Source organism: Salvia miltiorrhiza, chromosome 1, assembly GCF_028751815.1.
Source record: "Salvia miltiorrhiza cultivar Shanhuang (shh) chromosome 1, IMPLAD_Smil_shh, whole genome shotgun sequence".
NCBI lineage: Eukaryota > Viridiplantae > Streptophyta > Magnoliopsida > Lamiales > Lamiaceae > Salvia > Salvia miltiorrhiza.
Window position 1 is genome coordinate 20,788,386 of NC_080387.1, and position 19,684 is coordinate 20,808,069.

Below are 19,684 nucleotides of genomic sequence, written 5' to 3' on the forward strand. Positions count from 1 at the left end.
ATTACGTACCGGTGTTAGAGCGTTAGTCAGTGCCAGCCCCAATTATCCGATTAGAGTGTTTAGGTTTTATTTCTGTTTCTTGTGAGCAATACGATTAGAGCCCTGCTAAGTCTTCCTTGTGAGACGACTTGAGTCACCTTACCGCCCTAGGACGACCTCGTATAAATTCGAGTCCATCCGCTAGGTGTTTTTGGATGAGTCAAATTTTGGCGCCGTTGCCGGGGAAGGCTTTAGGCATTTGATTGTGTTGCATTGTTTTCCGTGTTTATTTTTGTTTATTTCTTTTGACTTGGTTATTTTCTCCCTCCGGTGCGTTTGATTTGGTTTGCTAGTGTTGTGTATGCAAGGTCGCCGTAGCTTGAAAAGAAAGCTTGCCCCTTACTACGACAACATTCATCGACCTAGGGAGGTCATTTTAAGCCTGGAGGAGGAGTCCGAGTCCAGTTCGAGAATTCTTGTGGAATCTCAGTCTCGAGAGGGAGACCGTGAAGAGAGAATCGTTGCCAACCCCATTCTGGAAGCCATTGAGGATACACCTTCTGTGCACTCTGACGAAGAAGAAGAAGCTCGGCCCAACCCTGACCAAGAAACCATGGCGGAGCAGAACGTCCAGTACATGGGAGATTTTTCCAGGCCAGTTATTGGGGCCACTAGCACGTCAGCGATAGTGCTTCCCACGGCGGTCCGGAATTATAATCTGAAGCCCAACGATTCAAACCTGCTGCCGCTCTTTTATGGGATGCCGAGTGAGGACGCCTTACAGTTCATCCGTGACTTCTGCACTCAAGTGCAGACCTTCCCACTACTGGAGCTGACCGAGGATCAGTTGAGACTCAAGTGCTTACCTTATGCACTCAAGGACCGGGCTAGAACGTGGTTACTGTCCTTGCCGCCAAACTCCATCACCACATGGGCGGAGGCGAGTGAGAAGTTCATGCTCAAATACTACCCTAATCACAAGACGCAGGAGATTAGGACTCAGATAATGAACTTCATGCAAGGAGCTGACGAGCCCCTTCACGAGGCTTGGGAGAGATTTCAAGAGCTTCTCCGCCAGTGCCCGCAGCACCAGTTGGCTCCTGTCATGTTGATGCAGTTCTTCTATGACGGATTGATTCAGACGGCACAGTTTATGGTGGATAGTACCGCTGGGGGCAACATTGCCCGAAAGACAGCTGATCAGCTCAAGGAGATCTTCAATACTCTTGCCGCGAGTTCTCAACAAAAATCAGTCAGAGGAAGGAGGATCGAAGCCAATGCTGTAGCCCCAAACAATGAGCTGCAGAAGCAAGTAGCGGACCTGATGAGGCAAGTTCAGCATCTAAGAATGAATCAGGTGGAGCCTCCAACCGTTCAAGCACCGCCAGCTCAAGCACCGCCAGCAGAAGGATGTGGCATATGTGGCGATTTTAGCCACGGAACCAACGAGTGCCACCGAATGGGGGAGTTCACACCTGAAGGGGAGGCAGAGGTCTACGCTGCCCAAGGATACCAGGGGAGACCTCCATTTGAGCAGAGGCCCATGTTTAATCAAGGGCAACAGAATTACAACTCGGGGTGGAGAACTCAGCAGAATTCTGGATGGAGGAACCAAGCGCCTGGCCAAGGGTCGGGATCAAATCAAGGAAATCAATTCCGCCGTCCTCCTCAGCAATTTGGGTATCAGAACCAGCAGCAGTTCTACCCACCTCAACAGCAGTTCCCCTTTCCTCAGCAGCAGAACTACCCTCAAGCTTACCAGCAACAGCCCCCGCAGTATCAGCAGTACCAACAACTCCCGATGCAGCAGGGGAATTTTCAGCAGCAGCAGCAGCAATTTCAGACTGCTCCTCAGCAGTTTCAGAAGCAAGCCCAGCCACAGAAGCCGACTCTCGAGGACACCATGCAATCTTTTATGGAGATGACCAAGCAGAGCATGGAGTCCCAGTCGGCTACAATCAAGCGTCTCGAGACAACCGTTGGGCAGCTCTCCGGGACATTGAACCAGATGCAGCAGCAACAACAACCAGGGAAGCTCCATGGACAAGGATTGCAGCCCCACCAAGCCCAAGCAGTTACTGTTTTACGCAATGGAAAGGTGGTGGATAACAAAGTGGAAGCCCCTGTGGAAGAACCACCCAAAGAAGCTCGCATGGAAGAGCAAGTAAAGGAGCCGTTGCAGCCAAGAGAGGAGGAAAAGGAGAAGGAGAAGGAGCCCGAGGTGAAACTCCACAAGGCTGCCAAGCCATACAAGCCACCGGTGCCCTACCCAAACCGGTTGAAGAATGAAAAGCTGGACCAACAGTTCACCGATTTCTACAACATGTTGGCAAAGGTGAACGTGAACCTGCCACTCCTGGACGTGATCAGAAATGTCCCGGCTTACGTGAAGTTCTTCAAGGAGTTGGCGTCCAAAAAGCGGAAGTTTGTGGACAACGAGAAGATTCTTGTGTCCGAGGTTGCCAATTCCATCATGCAGCAGCCCTTACCACCCAAGCAACGAGATCCAGGTAGTTTTGTTATCAATATTGCTTTGGGGAACGGTAAGGAGGCCTCGGGTATGCTTGATTTGGGGGCTGGGATTAATTTGATGCCGTACTCTATTTTTAAGCAATTAGAGTTAGGCGATTTAAAACCCACTAGAATGTGCTTACAATTGGCAGATAGATCAGTTAGGTATCCTCGCGGAGTTATTGAGGATATCCTAGTTAAAGTGGGTGGTTTGATTGTGCCTGTCGATTTCGTTGTGCTTGAGATAGGAGAAGTCCATGAGAATGGCAAGGAACACACTTTACTGCTAGGAAGACCATTCATGGCCACCACTAACACGTTGATTGATGTGAAAAATGGAACAATAAAAATGACCGTGTTAGGAGAGTCTGTGTCTTTTTCTGTGCATCATAGTCGCGCTTTGCCATCATCTTCTTTCACTAATGACTGCTCCTATATAGATGCTATTGATGGCCTTGCCGAGATGGTTTTTGCGCAGGAACAAGAGATAGTGGAGATCTTTGCAGGATCGGCGGACATGGAGGAGTTTGCTCGGGAAGCCGAGGAAAGAGAGAGAGAACGAAGAGACAAACTCCCCATTGATGAGCCTGTGGTGCTTGAAGATGCCACGAAGTGCAAAAAGCCCAAGTTGGAACTCAAGGATCTCCCTAAACACCTCAAATATGTGTACTTGGAAGAAGGAGAGGAGAAGCCCGTGATCATATCCGCCGAGCTCACGCATGAGCAAGAAATGGCATTGATGGGAGTGCTAAGGAGCAACAAGTTGGCATTTGGTTGGGGCCTTGCCGACATTAGTGGTATTAGCCCCGCCACATGCATGCATCGGATTCACCTCGAGGATGGAGCGACACCTAAGAGAGATGGTCAACGAAGACTCAACCCCGTCCTCATGGAGGTAGTACGCAAGGAGGTACTCAAACTATTGGCGGAAGGGATCATTTACCCTATCGCCGATAGTGAGTGGGTAAGCCCGGGTGCATGTGGTGCCCAAGAAGGGGGGAATCACAGTTGTCCTGAATGACAACAAGGAGCTGGTGCCGACCCGCCCGGTCACGGGTTGGCGTATGTGTATTGACTACAGGAAGCTAAACGCCGTGACAAAGAAGGATCATTTCCCTCTTCCTTTCATTGATCAAATGTTGGATCGTTTAGCTGGTCATGATTTTTACTGTTTTCTTGATGGTTTGTCAGGTTATTACCAAATAGCAATCGCGCCGGAGGACCAGGACAAGACGGCGTTCACAACCCCTTTTGGTACCTTTGCGTGGAAGAGGATGCCTTTTGGGCTGTGCAATGCACCGGGGACCTTCCAACGGTGCATGATGTCGATCTTCGCAGAAATGATAGGTGATTTTGTTGAAATTTTCATGGATGACTTTTCCGTGTTTGGAAATTCGTATAGTGATTGCTTGGGTAAAATTAATTTGGTTTTGAAAAGGTGTATAGAGAGTGGGTTAACTCTTAGTTGGGAGAAGAGTCACTTCATGGTGACTAGTGGCATCGTTCTTGGCCACGTGGTGTCAAAAGATGGTATAGAGGTTGATAGGGCTAAGGTGGAGGTGATTGAAAAATTACCCCCACCAATTGATGTAAAAGGCATTAGGAGTTTTCTAGGTCATGCCGAGTTTTACCGGCGTTTCATTAAGGATTTCTCTAAGATTGCCCAACCTTTATGTCGTCTGCTTGCTCAAGAGGTGGATTTTGATTTTAATGAAACTTGTATGCATGCTTTTGAATTGCTGAAGCTCAAGTTAAGCACTGCACCTGTTGTTGTTGCACCTGATTGGTCTTTGCCTTTTGAGATTATGTGCGATGCTTCAAACTCTGCTGTGGGGGCCGTTCTTGGTCAACGTGTTGACAAAATGTTGCGTGTGATTTACTATGCTAGCTTGACTTTGAATAATGCACAAGTGAATTACACTACCACAGAAAAAGAGTTGCTTGCTGTGGTTTTTGCTTTAGACAAGTTTCGTGCTTATATTATTGGGTCTAAAGTAATTGTCCATAGTGATCATGCGGCATTAAGGTATCTATTGACTAAGTCCCAAGCTAAGCCACGCCTTATCCGTTGGATTTTATTATTGCAAGAGTTTGATCTTGAGATTAAGGATAGGAAGGGGAGTGAAAACTCCGTTGCCGATCACTTATCTAGACTTGAGCATAATGTGGTTGAATCGAGTCATGATGCCATACATGAGTCTTTCCCGTTTGAGCATACTTATGAAATTGCCTCGGTGCCTTGGTTTGCTGATATTGTCAATTACCTTGCTTGTGGGGAATTAAGACCCGATCTAACATCCCAAGAGAGGAAAAGGTTTTTGGCTACTTGCAGGCAATACTATTGGGAAGATCCCTACCTTTTCAAGTTGGGGAAGGATGAGGTGATCCGGAGATGCATCCCGGATGTGGAGCAACAACAAGTGTTGAGGCTTTGCCATGAAGCCCATTGTGGTGGGCATTTTGGTGGACAAAAGACGGCTCATAAGGTCCTCCAATCCGGTTTGTTTTGGCCAACTCTGTTCAAAGATGCTCATTCTTTTTATCTTGCTTGTGACCGGTGTCAAAGAGTGGGGACAATTGGGCGCAGGAATGAAATGCCCCTCACGAGCATTCTTGTTGTGGAGATTTTTGATGTGTGGGGCATAGATTTCATGGGCCCCTTCCCCATGTCTTACGGTTATGAATATATCTTGCTTGCCGTTGATTATGTGTCCAAGTGGGTTGAGGCCATCCCCACAAGGACATGTGATGCTAATGTCGTCTTGAAGTTTGTGCAGGAAAACATATTATGTAGGTTTGAATTTCCCAAGGCCATAATCAGTGATGGAGGCAAACACTTCTGCAACAAGCTTTTTGAGAAGCTTATGAGGAAAAACGGCATTACTCACAAAGTGGCCACACCTTATCATCCTCAGACCTCGGGCCAAGCCGAAACTAGTAATCGGCAAATCAAGGGCATACTGGAAAAGACGGTCCAACCTTCCCGGAAGGATTGGTCTCTTAAGCTCAATGATGCCTTGTGGGCGTATCGCACCGCCTTCAAAGGAGTCCTGGGAATGAGCCCCTACCGCCTTGTCTACGGTAAAGCATGCCACTTACCGGTGGAGGTTGAGCACCGAGCTTATTGGGCAATCAAGGCCACCAATTGCGACATTACCACCGCGGGGAAGCAAAGAGCCTTGCAAATGGAAGAACTCGATGAATTGCGCAACGAGGCGTACGAGAATGCAAGGATCTACAAAGACAAAGTCAAGAGGTTGCACGATAGCCGTATTGTCCCCAAGAATCTCCAACCTGGAATGAAGGTGCTTTTGTTCAACTCAAGGTTGAAACTCTTCCCGGGCAAGCTCAAGTCTCGTTGGAGTGGCCCTTTCATTCTTAAGGAGATTCTCCCTCATGGTGCTGTGATCTTAAGCAAGGAGAACAACGAAGAGACGTTTACCGTCAATGGGCATAGAGTGAAGCCCTACTTGGAGCATGAAGTGGTTGCCGCCGTAGTGGAGTCCCAAGCACTCCACGACCCTTTGTTTTGACAAGCTTTATACCGTCGAGCTCTCGACCTTAACTAGAGCGCTTCGTGGGAGGCAACCCACGTTTCTTCTTTTCTTTTTTTGTTCATTTTTGTTTTGTGTGGAGTGAGTCCTTGAGGTGTTGTTTTCCTGTTGTTGCCGGTGTTAGTTGGGTTTTCATTGGTGTTCTTTTGTGGTGTTGCAGGAAATAGGTGTAACGAACAGTCCCCGTGCTTGAAGGATGTGAATTTTGCTACCGGACTTCAAAATCAGCAAAACGCCGAAGGGGAGGGACGGCGGCGCCGTCTCACGGCGGGCGCCGTAACCGTTTGAAGCACCCTTTTTAACAAACACCCCGAAGGGGGGGTACGGCGGCGCCGTCCCACGGCGGCCGCCGTCGACCCCCAAGCCCAGCCCAGCCCTCACCCAACCCAGCCCGGCCCGCACCTTCACTTTAAAAACGTAAACCCTACCTTTTCCCTCCTACCTTCAGCCGCCCACCCACCCCCTCTCACACCTTTCTCCCTCGCCACCACACCACCACCAATTCCACCCATCCTCACCGCCCGCAATCCACCTCCGACCACCACCACAGACACCACCCCCCATCACCTCCGACCACCACCACAGACACCACCCTACTTTTCCCCCACCGCCCACCGAACTCCACCACCTCTCAACAACTCCCGGCCTCCCTCCCAACCGCCGCTAAAGACTTCACCATCATTCCACAGGCCAAACGCCACAATGTCCGTTCCATTTTGCAGCAGCTCCAACGGGGCGAGGGCACGTCATCTTCGGCGCGCCAGGTCATTGACGACAATGATGAGGACAATGATGAGGAGGAGTACGACGAACCTGCGCCACCACCTGCTTTCGTCTATGATCCTGAGGCGGGCCCCTCCGATGCCTTTCAGCAGTTTCAGGCCCATTTTGACGAGTCCTTCGGCCAGTTCCGCCAGGAGGTCTCCTCCCGTTTTGATTCAGTGGAGGACTCGGTGGGCGGCATCTATGCTCGGATCGACGACATTTATGGTCATCTGGACCATCTTGGTGGCTACGTCACGCCCATGCATGCACAGTTGGGCGACGTCTACGGCAGGGTGAACACCATTGGCGGAGAGGTCACGCGTTTGCGTGAACAGGTGTCGTCTTTTGATGCTCGGTTTGCCCAATACAATCAGGGCCTCACCGATACCAACCAGGGCCTCACTGACACGAACTACTACCTCGCCGACCTTGAGCGACAGTGGGCCGCCTTCTCTTTGCAGAACCAGGACCAGTTCCGGCACCCCCCGGGCCCCCCTCGGGGCCCCTACTGAGCGACCTCTTACCCACCTTTGTACATATTGTCTTTCCTTTCGTTCTTGTTTTTTTTTTTTGCTTTTCTATCTTGTGGGTTTTCTCGTTGTTTGGTTTACAGCTCTAGGTCGCCGCTCTCTCTACTGCTGTCGCCGTGTTGACTGCACTCCTTCAGGGACGTCCTCTAACTTTATATTTTTCTTGCCCTGAGGACAGTGCAAGTTTTTCTGTGTGGGGGAGGGGCGTTAATTATTCATTGGGGGGGGTCGTATGGTCCGGTCTTGGTTGTGTTGTTGGTTGTGCCGCATGCGGTTTACGATGCTTTATCATTCCGTTGCATGCTTGGTTCTGTTGCCCTGTTTTGCTTGTTTTGGGGCGAATGGTCCCCTTCTCTTGTTTTCTTGCCTGTTCTTAAGTGCATCACTTGATTGATGGTAGCTCTTTGGCGTTTCTGGATTGTGTCTGTTTGGATTGTTGTCCTCGTTCTTTTTGATTGATTTGTTCCCAATGAAGTGCAATTAGTTTAAGGTTTTGGTGCAACACCCTGATGAGCAACTCTTGACGTGATTTGTCCGGTAGATGCTAAGGGGAGTGTTTTCAGTGCAATTCCTAATATCTGTCTCTGTTTTGAATTGTCTGGTTGGTTGTTGAGTTCTGATAGTCTGGGTCTCTGCTCCTCTAATGTTGTCATTATGAGCATGGGAAACCACACGAGAACATTTTGGATCACCTCCAAAAGTGCAATCTCGTGAATTATGGCCCATCTATTATGAGCAAAAATAACATGACCCCAAAAAAAAAAAAAAGAGGGAAGTGTAATGAAAGATTATGAAAAAGGAGTGAGACATGATTGTAAAGGAAATTGCATTAGGAAATTCACCCTTAGCGGAGAATTGGGTCTGATCGGATTGAGTTGTATCACCTCGTTGTTGCACTTTTAAATCTTAGCTTTGAGCACTTGTTTGGGGGACATTGATTTCTTGAAGGGCTTGGATTGGTTTGAGCTTGATTGGTGAGAAGAATCGCTTGTGGGTTTCCTTTCGATTGTGTGTTTGTTGCTTGAGGACAAGCAAGGATTTAAGTGTGGGGGGGTTGTTTACCTCATTTTTGGGCGGTATTTGCTAGTGTTCTACCGTGTTTTCGAGCATGTTTTCTTTACCTCTTTGCCTCTTTGCCTTATTTTTCACTTGCTCGATGATCTTTTTGGGTGTACTGTCGTCGTGTGCAGGATTCGAGAAGTTTCAAGTAATTTCAGCTCGACTGGAGCAAAAATCTCGAAGTTCATCTCACGGCCGCCGCCGTGCCACGGCGGCCGCCGCGGAGACGGCGGCCGCGGCCCTACGGCGCGGGCCGTGCCTGTTTTGGAGATGTTCTGCGAAGGGGCCTCACGGCGGCGCCGTCTCACGGCGGCCGCCGTCCACGGCGCCGCCGTCTCACGGCCGCCGCCGTGCCTGTTCAAATCCGGCAGTTACGGATTTTCGTATAAAAACCCATTTTTTAGGGTTTTATTGACTACTTCCGATCAGCAGAGCCTCTGGGGCGATTTTCCATTATTCTTCATTATTTTTTAGAGTTTCTAAACTTTGATTTTCGCTTTCGGATTCATCGGATTGTTTGTGATTCAAACTATCACTTCATCGGATCACTTTTCATTGGATTGCTACGTTGTGTAAGAACTTCTCTATTTTCCTTAGTTAATTGAATCGTTGGTTTTATTTGAATTCTTAGTTAATGCTTTGATGATTGTGATGATGGTGAATGTGATGTTTTGTGATTGATGACGTTTGATCTCGTTTAAATTGTTAGAATCGTTGGTTTATAATTGTTGCTTTCAGATTTTCTTATTGGTGGATGTTTAATAATCTTTTTAATGGTCTTGAAGCTTTCTTAAGTTTGAATTGGATGCTTGATTTAGTTTCTTTCCTAGATAGTAATTAATCGTCGATGCTTACGAGTTTATGATTGTTTGGTTCAGAGTTCAAGATTGAAACCCTAGTTGATTCCGTTAATGTTTAAATGCCGTGTTCTTAGTTCTTATATGTGTTCGTACATGTCTCTGCATTAGTTAATGTTTATTGCTTCATTTCAATTACGTACCGGTGTTAGAGCGTTAGTCAGTGCCAGCCCCAATTATCCGATTAGAGTGTTTAGGTTTTATTTCTGTTTCTTGTGAGCAATACGATTAGAGCCCTGCTAAGTCTTCCTTGTGAGACGACTTGAGTCACCTTACCGCCCTAGGACGACCTCGTATAAATTCGAGTCCATCCGCTAGGTGTTTTTGGATGAGTCAGTCATAACGTATTGATAGGATCACAGTGAGATGTATTCTTCTATCTGATATAAGTGAAGAATCAAGATCTCGGTGACTTAATAGAATCTTAATACTAATAAGTCTTCAAATATATATGTTGATTCGTATATCACTTTGATTTACTATGGGTGAGAGTTATATAGTAACTTGAGTACTCTGTATCTTGGGTGATAGCGGTTAATATATGATATTTGGTTATCTTTATTAGTACCCGTATCCGGTATAGGATAATGACATCCCCTTAAGGAGCTCAATAAGGTTTATTGCGTTAAACCCTGCAGGTTGATTAAGTTCAGACGCAATAATAAGGTTTGAGTGGTACTGCTTAAGGATTACAAATATATTAATTAATTTAAGCTGTCAGAGCTCTAATTAATTAATGGATGTCGGATATTTTAAATACGGAGATTTAATAAGTCTAAATACAAGCCCCGACTCATCAACGACAATAAAGGGGTAAGTCAGTATTGATTCTCTAGTGGAATGAATTAATACTTATAAATTAATTATGATTTGGGCTGATCATAGAAATTAATTCATTGGAGGCCCATCTTTATTCTTTGTATCTGGTCCCTAGACTGGCCCAAAGTCTCCTTGCCCTAGCTGGAGAATTCGCCCAGCACAGAATTAGCGCCCCCAGCGCTGTATTTTTGTATTTAAATATAGCTGTCTGCTCTTAGTAAACACACACAAAAATTAGGGTTTTGAGAGCAGCACAGGAGGCGCGACAGTGCAGGCTGAATCTTCCTTGGGACTTTCATAGCTCGTTGTCCATCCAACGGTGAAAGCTGAGCGGGATACAGTTCAGAAGGTCAGAGCTGGAGTCGTTCAACTCGATCATCGACAGCCTTTGCATACAGTTTTCAAGTAAGTAATTCTAACTCCTATGTGCAACACTTAAATTCATAGGAGCATGTTAGGAATTTATCGTTGTATGGCAAGTTAAGATATCCAAGAAACGATCTCGTTGGGGCTATAATCCTTCAATAATAAGGGTTGAGTGGTACTACTTAAAGATTACAAAGAGATTAATTAATATAAGCTGTCACAGCTTTAATTAATTAATGGATGTCTAATATTTTAAATATGAAGGTCTAATAAGTCTAAACACAAGCCCGATTCATCATCGGTAATAAAGGGGTAAGTCAATATTGATTCTCTAGTGGAATGAATTAATATTTATGAATTAATTGTGATCTGGGCTGATCATAACAATTAATTCATTTGAGGCCCATCTTTATTCCTTGTATCTGATCCCTAGACTGGCCTAAAGTCTCCTGAGCCCAGTAGGAGTCGCCTACTACAGTTATTAAGGCCCTAGGTCTGTGTTTTGTCTTTAAATACAGATATATGCTCTCAGAATAAGACACACAAAAATTAGGGTTTTAGAGAGCAGAGCAATAAGGAGGCGCCAACTATAGGGGTCGAATTCTCTGGGAGTTCTCATAGTTTGTTGTCCATCCAACGTTGGGAACTGAGCGGGATGCAGTTTAGAAGATCTGAGCTGGAGTCAGAATTTTGCAGGAAACTAAGTTCTGGCAATCTCTGAAAAACAGCCATAACTTCCTCTACATAAATCCGATTGAGGTGAAACAGGTGTCCACAGAAAGCTCTTTCGAAGATGAAGAAGTCGAATCTATGAGAAAAATACAATTGGAGGTCGTTTGAGGGGTCAAACGGAGCGTTGAAGTTGGCTGACCTATTCAGTGACGAATTGGGTCAGAACTGGAGTCTTTTGATTCAATCGTCAACAGCCTCTGCGTTCAATTCACAAGTAAGTGATTCTAGCTCCAAGGTGCATCACTTAAATTAATAGGAGCATGCTAGGTTTAATCGATGTATGGTGAATTAAGATAATCCAAGAGACGATCCTCGGGCAAATCGAGTATTAATTAAATTTAATATTCCTTCAGTGGCTGATGGAGCGTGGTAGTATGCCTTTGAGCATACCTATGACTATTTGAGTCTTATATTCGGTAATGCGTTCTGGGCATACCCGCACAACTACAGCTTGATGCGGGGAATCTACCACGGCAGAGGGAGGAAAGGAGTACAATTCCACCCAATACGAAGGGCGCATATGAGAGTTGGGTGAGCTTGTGCACGTGACACCGTGACAATGAGGGCACGTCTCACTGATCAAATGGTCCATAACCAATGATACATGGGCCGAACGAATATCCTTGAACTTATGAGTGGTGACTTTACCCAAACCTAACGAGATTGTCCCCAGACCAGGTTATCTTTATTTTTGATGTTGTTCTTTGTTTTAGTTCAATTTCTTGTTTCTGGGTAAAGTTTTTTGTCCCCAGCGCTCGGACCAAAGTGATACACCAAAGTAATTGATTGTGATCTTGACAAGAGAGAAGAATGAAGGAATATTAAATTGAATTAATGCTCCGTTTGCCCGATGATGGTTTCTTGGTTATTATTGATTTATCATGCAACGATTAATCTTAAACATGCTCCTATGAATTTAACAGCTGCACATAGGTGTTAGGAATTACTTACTTGAGAAGCGGATGCAGAGGTCGTTGATGATCGTATCGAAACACTCCAGTTCTGATCTTCTGAACTGTATCCCGCTCAGCTTTCACCGTTGGATGGACAACGAGCTATGAAAGTCCCAAGCTATAAATCTCCACACGTTTCTTGCGCCTCCCACAGCTCTCAAAACCCTAATTTTTATCAGTGTGTTTTCCTGAGAGCTGACAGCTGTATTTAAATAAGAAATACAGAGAGAGTGGGCGCCAACTAGGGTGGGGCGATTTCTAGCCCTTCTTGGGCTAGGAGACTTTGGGCCAGTCCAGGGACCAAATACAAGGAATAAAGATGGGCCTCAAATAAATTAATTATCTATGGTCAGCCCAGACCATAATTAATTTATAAATATTAGTTCATTCCACTAGAGAACCAATATTGACTTACCCCTTTATTGTCGGTGATGAGTCGGGGCTTGTATTTAGACTTATTAAATCCCCGTAATTAAAATATCTGACATCCATTAATTAATTAGAGCTCTGACAGCTTTAATTTAATTAATCTCTTTGTAATCCTTAAGCAGTACCACTCAAACCTCATTATTGCGCCTGAACTTAATCAACCTGCAGGGTTTAGCGCAATAAACATTATTGAGCTCCTTAAGGGGATGTCATTATCCTATACCGGATACGAGTACTAATACAGATAATCAAATATCATATATTAACCGCTATCACCCAAGATACAGAGTACTCAAGTTACTATATAACTCTCACTCATAGTAAATCAAAGTGATAAACGAATCAACATATATATCTGAAATCTTATTAGTATTAAGATCTTATAAGTTACCGAGATCTTTGATTCTTCACTTAAGTCAGATAGAAGAATGTATCTCACTGTGGTCCTATCAATACGTAATGATGTACCATTATAGATAAGTAGTCAAGACAAACTACTTCCATCTATACCGCAGCCTAAAACGATGACTCATCCTAAAGTCATCTCGGCTGTGATTATATTATATCTCTTAAGGTTAATCCAATTATATGGTCTTCAGTGATCTACAACACACCATATAATCTACTTATATAGAGATAGAGAACATACACATGCAATCGGGAACACAATCAGATAGGAGATTAAAACAGTGAAAACAGGAATCATTGTATACAAGCATAAAAGGTTCTTGCTTTCAGTATACAAATCCAACAATCTTCCACTTATACTAAAGCAAAACTTTTAGTATACAATGCGTCTAAATACTAGCTATTACACAATCACTTCACTTCTTCTCCCACTTATACTGAAAGTTTTCTCTAAGTGGGTGGCATTAACCACAATCCCATCCCTCGAGCATGCTTCTCGTAGGCCTTTTGCGGCAAGCTCTTCGTGAAAGGGTCAGCTAAGTTCTCCAATGTATCAATCTTCTCAACTAGCACATCTCCTCTGCTTACGATTTCTCGTATGATGTGGTACTTTCTCTCTATGTGTTTGGTCGCCTTGTGGCTCATGGGATCCATAGAATTTGCCACTGCACCCTGATGCGTCTTCGACTTTTGGGCCATTTGGCCCTATTTTTCTCTTTCTTTTGTTTTGTTTGAGTCTTCTTGGGGAGAAAACAGGTATTCAGGATGATGAACCTCGGAAAAGGGCATATACACGAAATATGGTCAGAACGGGCATTACTGGAACAAAACTACCCAAGCTTCCAGAAGTGAAACTTACTAGGAAGAGAGCTCGGTGAAGTACCCCTCAGAACCATTCGAGGCGCGAGAATCTCCGAAGTGTACCACCTGGTGGGAGGCTAACCGAAGGAACCAGTTGGTAAGGCCATAACAGTAGTCGCAGTCAACACAGATGAGCTATATATGAACCAGGAAGAGAGCTCGACGAAGTACCCCTCAGAACCATTCGAGGTGCGGGAACGTTCAAAGTGTACCACCTGGTATGAGACCAACCGAAGAAAGAAGCTAGTATGACCATTCCCATCAACAGCAGTCAACAGCTGGAGCTTGATTTATGTTTAATTTACACTATTTTTAAGGGTTTGAATGTGCGTGTTTAAAGATAATCTTCTGGAATTTGGTGCGTTTATGGTGTATTTTATGCTTTGCAGGAGATTTAGACTCTCGAGATGGAAGAATGCAGTTTTGGATGAATCTAGCGTTTTCCAGAGGAACCGACATCTCCAGAGCAGAGAAATCACCATTTCACTGGAGTCAGAGGAATCGAAGCGAGTGCGGAATCGCCAGAGAAATCAATCAGAGGAGTCGTTAGTCAGAGGAATAGAGAAGCCAGAGCAGAGGAATCACATATTCCTCTGCCGAGAGTCCCAGCTGCCAGAGAAGTCAAGACCTCAATTTCAGAGGAGTCACCATTCCTCTGAAGAAAGCCAGAGCGGAAAATGTCAGAGGAGTTGATTCCCCGCTGACCAGAGCTGACGAAGTACCAGAGATATCACCCATTCCTCTGGCGATAGCAGAGAATTCACCGTTCCTCTGGCAAATGCCAGAGAGATCATCATTCCGCTAGCGACCCATTTCTCTGGCGAGGTCAGGGAAATCATCCATTCCTCTGGCGAGAGCTGCGAAGTCGGCGCAAGTGGGAGAGTTTCTTCGGAGTGCGCATCTAGCTGGAGAGTTGCCTTAATTCACACGATTCTATTGCCATTAGAATTCTACTTTGCATGGCAACTTTTATGGTGATCCAAAGGAAATCTGAAGCTTATAAATAGGCCTTCCTTTGACCTATTAAAGGAGAACCCCGAACCCTAGTATTCATACTTTAGTTTTTAGCTTTAGAATTTTATTGCTTTCTAGTTTTTAAGGTTTGGATCAAGATTGAAGATTCAAGCCGCTACAATAGTTTTAATTCGGTTTTTATATAATTTGTTTTTACAATTGCGTTCTATTTAATTATGTTTATGTTTTATTTTGGCATGTCTGGCTAGTTTCCTTTAGCTGATTCTAGGGTTTGTAAATAGTTGATTGAATTTATGTGATTTATTTGTTAATACCTTTGTGCCTTCCAGTTTATGATTCATAATTCCTGGTGCTTAATTTCTTGTGAATTATCTGATCAATAGTTTGCATGTTTAGCTATTCGGTTTGAGACCTAGCGGAGATAACTGTTTAGCGGATTCAGGAATGTATGATATGATTTTAACCTTGAGACCTAGCGGAGATAGGTGGATCATAGGGAGCTATTCTTAGGAACTTTTGGGAGTTAGTAGATTTTCTTGAGACCTAGCGGAGATAGAGAATTTACTAATCTACGATCGTTGCTGCTCTAGCGAGAGTAATTGATTAATTAAGTGATCTCTCATCATAACTGGATTAAACTGGTACATAGGATTAATAGATTTATTACGTAGATTTAATTGATGAATTTACTACCCTAGGATCAGTTGTCTTTTATACTTGATATTTCCTAAGTGATTTTAATTATTGTTAATTGCGTTTTAGTTTAAAGTTAATTAAACCTTCCTTCTTTCGTTTGCCTGAATATTACTAGAGTGTAATTAGGATTACTTAGAGTGATTCGTCATAATAGTCCCTGTGGATACGATACTCGGTTACTTAATTTGTGCTACAATTGCACCGTGTTAGTTGCGGTAATTTGTTGCTAATAATTTAGTGATCAGTGCTATATATGGAAAGACGTGTGGAGGAGATTGCATGGAAGATTCTGGCGAATTCTAGCAATGGAAGGATCTGGAATAATGTGGAATCAACCCCAAATCCACTGGAGATCCATTATCTATCAAATCAAATCAAGGATCAAGCTAAATATGGAAGGAAATAATCTGCCAGATTTGGTCTGCCGGCTAGAGTTTGACCACTACCGAACTGCTATTTAAAGACCAACATGTGTGGCTGCCAAAAGGGGGGATGAACGAATTTTTACACTTACACATCAGTTTTTAGTGCTCTTCTAGACTTAGACTTTTGTTAGTTCACCAAGAAAATAATTTACTTTGTCATTTTACATTTTTCGCACCAAACACTTTATTTGTTTTTCGTATTTCAATTCCGTTGTGACGAACAAAGCCAATGTTGTTGCCTTAGGTTTTATATCAAGTATTTCAAATTTCCGTTCATTCATGTGTTCATTTTATTTTGCATTTATGTTTTCCATTATGTGTGAGTAGTTCCCTTGGTGAGGTTTAAGGGGTGGAAATAATTGTTGTCAATATGTAAACATTCGTGAGGCATTTGTTCTTTCGGTTGAGTCTCGTGGTTCCAGACGGATTTGTGCCAAACCATGGACAGTAGGGGCCTAACGGGTGATCTTCGTTCGGTAAAACGTTGTTCGTGTTAAGCAAAGGCCAGGGCGTGACAACCGGTATACCTACGACTGAGTAGCTGAGCAGCGTCAACAAAAGGCGTTGTAGATCCGGAAGGTGAGGAAAGGATTGATGGGATACACTGTCCTTCCTCAGTCTTGGGCTTCTCTAGAAACTACCCATCAACTGTGACGAGGCATAAAGCCATGGTTATCAAACGAGGAAGGTAACTTCTGCGCCGTAGCATGTCTATGACTGGTCGGCTAACAAGCCGGAAATGGTTGTGTCCAGGAGGCATGTGTCACTCAAAGTGCAGAGTTGGGGACCTCGGGAGAGAAGGTTGGTGAGGGTCATACTTGGTGAGTAACGGGTATGACTACTATCTAAGGAGGAGTGAAGCACTGCCTTGTGACCGGGGATTGTGTGACCTTCGGACCAAGTGATCGCAATGGACTCAACCATCCTAAGTGTGAAGTATGATCTCTTGAAACACCCCAATGTCTTTGGGCCACGCCTTGAGGTTATATGGATCATGGACGGATCATCAGTATGCCTATGACCGAAATAAATATTGACAACAGTTATGACCTAACCGTAAACCTTACCCCTTGTTATATTTGATCTTTGTCTAAGTTTACTTGTGCAGATAAACAGGTTGAGACCGTGACAACTCAATTTGTGCACCCGAAGAGTAAAGTAGTTCCTCACTCTCCGTGGGATCGACCCTATACTTGCTGCTAAGACTGTTCTTTGGTTGCGAGCAATAGGAGCGTGTACTGTCCGTCTGGGGCATACACAAATTATTTTGATACCGCGCGCTGGGCGACGGGCGCGCGCATCCATCAAATTGGCGCCGTTGCCGGGGAGTGACGCGCAACAATTTTACTCTTCACTTTTCATCTTCCGCTTACTGTGTGTTGCGGTACGGCGAGACGCAGGTTGGCAATTGCCGCCCCGCAGGCCATACGTCAGCTGGCATACCCGGCTGACCTGAACTTGAAGCCCAACCTGATCCAACTCATGTAGGGATGGGCAACGTCGAGCTCAAGACAATAAACAAGAGCGCTGACTGGGAGGCAACCCAGAATAAGGTCGTTGGTATGACCATTACTGCTTTAGTTTCATGTTTCTTTTATTTTTCTTGTGTTTTGTATTTCTTGGAGGACTAACCATGCAGAAAAGTTGAGCTGGACCCTAAGCATTGAAGATCAAAACCCACTTTGCGAAGCAAAGTGTGTAGGTGGGGCCGGTGGAGATACAGTAGGTGGTCAAGGGATTACCGCATCAGCAGTATGATTGGTCAAGGTCTGTCCGACTGGCAAGACCTTTGCATTTTGAAGGATCGGGAAATTCATTCGCCCACTCTCCACCACTCCATAGCTGCTACACATGATCTTAACGCCATACTGATGTTAAAGAAATTTTGTTGGACATTCGGGATGCATCCACCGAGTCCTCACACTCCATGAATAAGTTTTCTCTCCCTAGTAGTCTTTGTTTTTCTTTTGAGTCTTGAGTTAGAGTCTGTCTGCACATGTTGTTGGTGTTGGTGATTCATGCATGTTGTTTGGTTTGACTGGTTTGTTGGTATGATGAGCATGATCACATGATAGCAGTAGAGAGCATACTGAATACTCCCACCTGTGAGATCTGAGCCAAAATTGCATTTATTTTCTGTGTGACTATGCTGTTTGGTAACCCTAGAACTTGTTTATGGATTTTAGCTAGTTGGTATAATTTACATGATTAGGGCAATTTTCTTCAAATTAGAGCCCCAGAATTATTTCATTGAGCTTTAAATGATAAACCTTTGCTAAACCACTTTGAGCCGAACGAATTCTTCTATAAATCCTTGAATTGAAATGGATGAAAAGGTGTGTCTTCCACACCATGCAAAAGATAAAGGGAAGTTTATTGCTCTAAGTGAAAAAGCATAACATGAGAAAGGAAGGTCTGGGCACAAAAATAATGAAACAAATAATTTGCTTGAATTGAAGAAGTTAAAATAATCCATGCCAAGAATAAAGGGAGAAAATGAAGTGGGTGTGCTAGTACTGAAGAAGATAGGTCGGTATGACTGGAACCAAGTTTTAAGCTACTTATCCAAAAATCCTTACCTCCACTCCGTATGCCCCACTACAACCTTTAAAAGACCCTTTGATGAATTATACCAATTTGAACACTTGCTATGAATCCGTGATCAAGCCTATAGGTGACCTAATGCAGCATAGTATGAGAGTATACACTTAGCCATACACTTGAGTGTGTGAGAGAAACTGCTATCTCTACATGTGATTTTTCTGCTCAATGGTTTGCGATATGACATTACGGATGATGCATGCATGTTTGATCTGAACTGATAACTGTGCAGTTTCGTGTCTTGAGTCTTTATTTCTTTTCTTTCTTCTCTTTTCGTCAGCGTCTTTTGTGAATCCACTTGCATACTTGAGGGCAAGTATGGTTTAAGTGTGTAGGTGTGATGCGTCTTCAACTTTTGGGCCATTTGGCCCTATTTTTCCCTTTCTTTTGTTTTGTTTGAGTCTTCTTGGGGAGAAAACAGGTATTTAGGAGGATGAACCTCGGAAAAGGGCATATGCACGAAATATGGTCAGAATGGGCATTACTGGAACAAAACTATCCAAGCTTCCAGAAGTGAAACTTTCTAGGAAGAGAGCTCGGTGAAGTACCCCTCAGAACCATTTGAGGCGCGGGAATCTCCGAAGTGTACCACCTGGTGGGAGGCTAACCGAAGGAAGCAGTTGGTAAGGCCATAACAGCAGTCGCAGTCAACACATATGAGCTATATATGAACCAGGAAGAGAGCTCGACGAAGCACCCCTCAGAACCATTCGAGGCGCGGGAACGTTCAAAGTGTACTACCTGGTATAAGGCCAACCGAAGAAAGAAGCTAGTATGACCATTCCCATCAACAGCAGTCAACAGCTGGAGCTATATATCGAAAGACGTGTGGAGGAGATTGCATGGAAGATTCTGGCGAATTCTAGCAATGGAAGGATCTGGAATAATGTGGAATCAACCCCAAATCCACTGGAGATCCATTATCTATCAAATCAAATCAAGGATCAAGCTAAATATGGAAGGAAATAATCTGCCAGATTTGGTCTGCCGGCTAGGGTTTGACCACTACCGAACTGCTATTTAAAGACCAACATGTGTGGCTGCCAAAAGGGGGGATGAACGAATTTTTACACTTACACATCAGTTTTTAGTGCTCTTCTAGACTTAGACTTTTGTTAGTTCACCAAGAAAATAATTTACTTTGTCATTTTACATTTTTCGCAC

At 44.4% G+C, this 19,684-nt stretch overlaps 2 protein-coding genes across 2 annotated transcripts; both read left to right on the forward strand.

Annotated features, from left to right (window-relative positions):
* Window positions 1–1,327: 1,327 nt before the first annotated feature.
* Window positions 1,328–3,511, forward strand: LOC130995690 (uncharacterized). The gene is made up of 3 exons (XM_057921114.1): window positions 1,328–1,471; window positions 1,667–2,489; window positions 2,643–3,511. The coding sequence occupies exons 1-3, from the start codon at window positions 1,328–1,330 to the stop codon at window positions 3,509–3,511; spliced, it is 1,836 nt and encodes a 611-aa protein (XP_057777097.1).
* Window positions 3,512–3,652: 141 nt separating this feature from the next.
* LOC130995769 (uncharacterized) lies at window positions 3,653–7,321 on the forward strand. Its single transcript, XM_057921219.1, has 4 exons — window positions 3,653–4,377; window positions 4,765–4,901; window positions 5,037–6,016; window positions 6,493–7,321. The coding sequence occupies exons 1-4, from the start codon at window positions 3,765–3,767 to the stop codon at window positions 7,319–7,321; spliced, it is 2,559 nt and encodes an 852-aa protein (XP_057777202.1). The 5' UTR covers window positions 3,653–3,764.
* The last annotated feature ends 12,363 nt before the right edge of the window (window positions 7,322–19,684 follow it).